General features: G+C 40.2%; 1 protein-coding gene across 1 annotated transcript in view; it reads right to left on the bottom strand.

The window, feature by feature from the left end:
* Positions 1-192: 192 nt before the first annotated feature.
* LOC104539837 (beta-glucuronidase-like) overlaps positions 193-1,031 on the bottom strand; it is a gene marked incomplete at its 3' end in the record, with an annotated part of 7,335 nt that continues 6,496 nt past the window's right edge. Inside the window, 1 exon segment of the mRNA XM_010183463.1 lies at positions 193-369. Coding sequence (XP_010181765.1) covers positions 193-369 — 177 coding nt within the window.

The raw sequence follows: 1,031 nt of genomic DNA, 5'->3' as shown, positions 1-1,031 counted from the left end.
TGTAGCACTGCATGGGGTTATTGCGACCGAAAGCGGAGCAGGATTACAACTCTGGAGTCTTTCAGGCACTCACAAACTAATATACCTCAAAACTAAGTAGTCAGGCTCAGTTATACCCATCTCTAATTAAATTCTGCTGACCCTGTAAGAAGAGCAGTGCTTTTTGCCACCTGAGGTGTGTCTAATACTTACACTGTGGAGTCCAGGAACTGAGTCTGCTCCGTATTCACTCTGGATAATGGGTTTTTGGTAGGTTTTATACCAGTTCTCAAACTGCGTGGTGAGTTGTAGTGGAATAACTTCCAGGTGGCCCGGGTCGTGATACCAGGAGAAGTAACTGTTGACGCAAATCACATCTACGTAAGGAGCCTACAAAAAACCAAGGTGGGAGTGTTTTGTCGCAGAGCTCAAAGTAGACAACCTTCACTCATAAAGCTAAATCCTCCTTTTGCTTCATCTCATGTAATCCAGTTCTATTACACATAGAATAAAGTCTTTTCCCCCATTACTCAGGCCCTCCCAACATGACATTTTTCCCACAGAAAAAGCAGGATAAATTTAATAAGCTAATAGCATATTACTTTGGTATTTTGTTAGATGTAGGAAGTCAAAGCTAAGAGTTAGACAAGCTCAACCCATTTAATCCTCAGGTTTGTTAGAAGTTTGAGTTTCCAAGATGTTTCTGGCCTGCTGGTACATTTAGAAGTACTTTTTGAGTATTGGAATGTGATTATCAAGTTAGTGGTCAAATATTTTGACTAGCAACTAAATTTGCATCAATGGTGCAATACTAAGACTAAGCATTCTGCAAGTTATATGCCATTTCTACCATGTGGACAGTATGATACAAGGGCACCAAGCCCACTCAAGACTAAGTGATGTTGTATGTAACTTGTTCAATGTTCTCTTAACATGTTTTGTAATAAAAGAAAAGAAGTTCTAATATCACGTCAGTGTACGAGATCTGTTCTTTGGTTTTGTTTTCCTGGGATGTCAGAGTGTGTGTGCACGCCTGATGAAATGGCAACATC

This window comes from Mesitornis unicolor, unplaced genomic scaffold (assembly GCF_000695765.1).
Source record: "Mesitornis unicolor isolate BGI_N332 unplaced genomic scaffold, ASM69576v1 scaffold43364, whole genome shotgun sequence".
NCBI classification, from domain to species: Eukaryota; Metazoa; Chordata; class Aves; order Mesitornithiformes; family Mesitornithidae; genus Mesitornis; species Mesitornis unicolor.
Note: the sequence above shows the minus strand (reverse complement) of the source record. Positions and strands in the feature narration are given on the sequence as shown.